Source organism: Papaver somniferum, chromosome 9 (assembly GCF_003573695.1).
Source record: "Papaver somniferum cultivar HN1 chromosome 9, ASM357369v1, whole genome shotgun sequence".
NCBI lineage: Eukaryota > Viridiplantae > Streptophyta > Magnoliopsida > Ranunculales > Papaveraceae > Papaver > Papaver somniferum.
The window spans coordinates 99,485,048-99,489,174 of record NC_039366.1 but is presented as its reverse complement, the minus strand read 5'-3'; the positions used below and the strand labels follow the sequence as shown (position 1 = coordinate 99,489,174).

Sequence of the window (4,127 nt, the reverse complement as noted above, 5' to 3'; positions counted from 1 at the left end):
ACAAAGCATGTATTCAAAAATTTCTTGCCCTCAATGCTGTCAAGGCGTGGAATGGTGAAAAGCTTGTTATTGGAAACAAAGAGTATGAAATTGATTCGGTGTTGGTCACGAAATTTTTAAGTTTGTCAATCACCGGAGATAGAATTATAAAGCCTAAGAGGGATGAGAATCATGTTCCCAGCTTCATTCAAGAGGCAATTACACAAATGTATAAGAAGAATAGAAAGAAGTTTAATTCACATGTGGTTGCTGTATTCCGGTCAAAAGGTGACGCTGAGGTAATTGCCGAATTTGATGAGGTTACTAAGAGCATCCACAGTGGGCGAGTATAACCAAAAATTTGGGATAAGATCGTAAAACAGTGGGATGGAGTAAAGATCAAATCCCAACCAAAGATCAAATTCCAGACCAAATATGGTCGCGACCAAATCCCTTCTAATATAGTCGGGCGTAAATTTAAAGTACGCTTGTTGCTGGGCGTAAATTTAAAGTACGCTTGTTAACGGGCGGAGAGTTAAATTACGCCCGATGAAAATTCATATTAAATAAAAAAGAAAAAGAATGAGGCGGACTTTTAAAGTCCGCCTCATGAAATTTACAAAAAATGGGGCGGACTTTTAAAGTCCGCCTGATGAAATTTTCCGAAAAAAAAATGGGGCGGACTTTTAAAGTCCGCCTGATGAAAGTTACAAAAAATGGGGCGGACTTTTAAAGTCCGCCTGATGAAATTTTACGAAAAAAAAATGGGGCGGACTTTTAAAGTCCGCCTGACGAAATTTTAATCATGTACCGTTGCGTCACAACACGGACTAAACCCAAAATTTGGTCTTTTTTTTTTATCTTTGATCTTTGGTTTTGATCGCACCACTGCAGTTGCTCTAAGCTGAGTAAACTTTACATTGCTCTGATATTCTCTGCACTGCTATTTCCGAGAAGTAAGCGTATTCCCCGCTTGAGTATTTATATGGGATAATTAGAGTTTAGTACTCAGGTTTAGACCAACATTAGGTTTCGGTCTAACATTTGTCCAACGTTAGGCCTTGATATGACTGGATGTTGACCGTGGTTGACTGTTTACGACGGCTTGGATGTAAGAGAACAATTAACCCTAATACTTCATTCTTGTTCCTCCGCATCCATTTCCAACTCAATCTTCGTCTTCTTCAACACCCATTCTCTTCACCGATCAGTTCGATTAACACCACATCTGAATCAAATTAAACCCTAAACCCTAACCATTGTTCATCTCCAACTCATGTTCTTCCCTCTTTATCGTATCACCTGCTCCCTGTAACAAATTCAAGCAGCAAACTCCATCTTTGTAACAGCGTAACAACTCAAATTTCTTCTCTTAAATTCCCAAATCTTTATCAATTTCAGATCACTTCAAACAGACAAAACCCATATTAATTGATCCAAGTGAAAACCCCAATTTAATTTCATATATCGAAATCCCCCAATCTTTGAATCAAGCAAACCCTTTCTACTGAATCAAATCAAACCTCAATTTCTGGATCAAAACCCCAATTTTGCCTAATTAAAACCCCATTTCCTAAATCAAAATCCCACTTTTACCAAATCAAAAACTTAATTTCACTAATAGAAACCCTAATATTTGTTGTTATTTTCTGAACTGGTGGTGTTGGTTAAGATGGAGTGGTGTTATATAAGTGGTGGATATCGCGATGCTGATGAAGAAATGACTATGGAGGCTGTGATGGTCTCTTCCTGCCAATGGTATCGATGAGTTAAGAGGAAGAAATTGAAAGGGTATATATGTTGTTCTGTTGTTATACTACTTTCAACCGGTATTGATGTTGTTAGTGATGCAACGAAACTGAAATGGTGTTGATTTTTTTTTTTCCTGTTTTTATTGATCTTTTTAGTAAAGAGACGAAGAAACTGAACCGGTGGTCGGAAGATGGAAGAGAAGAAGGTGGGAGTGGGATCGAGAGTTCAAAGTTGGGTTAGGTTAGGTTCGCGAAGCGTGTAAAATGTATGTGTGACTATAAGGGTGATTTAGTCCAAATAAAGAGTAAATAGTAGATGGCATAATGTTTTATTTTTTTTAATAATTACTAAACAGAAGTCAAAATTTAACATGGTCAACTAGGATCAATATCCAGTACATGGTCAACTAGGATCAATATCCAGTCCAGGTACCAAGTGCTAATGTTGGACAAATGTTAGATCATAGCCTAGTGTTGATCTAAACCTGAGTACTAAACTCCAATTATCCTATTTATATTTGTTAGACGATGCTGACAACTTAAAGCTATACAGATTTGATGAAGAGGTAGCGAAATTTCTGAGGGATGGCATTCAAACAGCTAAGAATGCAAAAACTAAATATAGGTATGTGAGCGGCTGTTTGCACATCATTGAGTGTCTATACTCTCAAGAAAAACTTCCCATGATTCATAGCCAGAACAGATGTGAACAACAGAAGGAAAATGAAGTAGAGACGGATGAGTCCACGTCTGAGCTAGATACACCATTCTCGTGCAAAAGACCACGAAGTGATACTGGAAACTGCTCTGTGAAATACCGTCTCAAAAAGGAGCCACGGTCAGAAAACAGTAAGGCTGAGGTTATTAACATTGACGATGACAGTAGTGATGAAGATGTTAACGAAGAAGATGACTATGAAGAAGACGAAGAAGCGACGGATGATGAAGAACAGTTCCACGAGGTACCTAAATCTTTTTTGGCAGCGAAAAGAGAGAGGATCGACAATGCACCATCACCATCTGAGTATATGAGCCCTGGTCAACTATTTGAAGGGCAGCATCGCAGTGATTGTGTGGTTCTCAATGATGGAAAATGTGAAAATGTAGGAGGCTTCAGTGTTCTTAAAACACAAGCAAAGTTATATGAGAAAATATGGTTGAAATATGGCCATTTCGCTTCGAACAAAGTTTTAAAAGATTCGTATGCCCAAGTATCGGTTGTCTCAGGAATAATGACTACTATTATTAATATGCATCGTCGTCGTTTTTCTGATCTGACATCCGAGATTATTGAGGTTTGGGAGGATACCATACAGAACGCTGAGAAAGTTGAATTCAACATTAGGTGGGTTCGTGAGTGGTTGGAGGATGTAAAAAAAGATTTCTTTGAAAAAGAGAAGCTTGCGGCTGCATTTATCGAGCAGGATGAACTATTACGGGCAGAAAATAAAAAGTCCATTGCAGCGAAGAATGCCTTGGAGGAGGCAGAAAGGAATATTGCTGCTTTAAAAACAAAAATTAATCTCTTGATCAAGGATAGGCGAAAGTATGAAGAGAAAGACAGCCATTTACTCTCCCAAGGGCGGTTGTAGTTGGATGAGCATGGCTGTTGGTGGTGTACATTTTGGTTGAATTAGACTTTTTGGATGAAGAAAAAAAGAGAAAAATCTGTTATCTGAATACAGAAACACATAATCTCTGATCATTCAAATGTTAAAAACTCTTGTACAGTGTCTAACATTGAGATGTTTTGAAGCTTAAGTTCTGCTCCAGAAGTTTTTGTTAACTACAAATTTGGGGCTTTAAAGGCAGGAAGTTGTTTCATCAAGTTCAACTTGTACTACTCACCAAACTATAATATACTTTTTGTACAAAGAATTGTAGAGCGCAGGAAATTAACCAAGGTTGAAATCCAGAGAGAGTTCTGCGTACTTTTTCTTTGATAGGCAAAAACCCGACCTAGACCCCTATCCAAATCCGGCCAGTTGGACTAGCACATTGCTAGACCCAACCTCCGGTTATTTCTGGCCTACACTAAACAACATATGGGGTCGCAGCCCCTGTAGGATTTTGAGAATAAAATTTTTGAACAAATCTTGTATATATTAGTAGGATTTTGAGAATAAAATTTTTGAACAAATCTTGTATATATTCTTTACAATTTGTAATGTTGAACAAATCTTATTGGCCCTTATAAAAATCTTGAGAATAAAAAGATACTTAAATCCCTGTCCAATTTACATTATCTGCAAGTGACCAAATAATGTAACCAGATCAAACATGCTCAAGATTACCTTCTGGCTGTCCCTATCAGTGGATTAGATCAATGCCTTTGGCCCCGACAGTTCAGAGCAGTAGTTTGCTATCGGCTTAGGATTCCTTTGTTTGTTGAAAATA

General features: G+C 37.8%; 1 protein-coding gene across 1 annotated transcript; it reads left to right on the top strand.

Moving 5' to 3' along the window:
* Nucleotides 1–846: 846 nt before the first annotated feature.
* Nucleotides 847–3,783, top strand: LOC113309306. Its single transcript, XM_026557730.1, has 2 exons — nt 847–1,770; nt 1,887–3,783. Exon 2 carries the CDS (start codon nt 2,414–2,416, stop codon nt 3,320–3,322), a length of 909 nt encoding a protein of 302 aa, XP_026413515.1. The 5' UTR covers nt 847–1,770; nt 1,887–2,413; the 3' UTR covers nt 3,323–3,783.
* The last annotated feature ends 344 nt before the right edge of the window (nt 3,784–4,127 follow it).

Coding starts and splice junctions, on each gene's coding strand:
- LOC113309306 (XM_026557730.1), top strand. CDS start 2,414: ATGATTCATAGCCAGAACAGATGTGAACAACAGAAGGAAAATGAAGTA.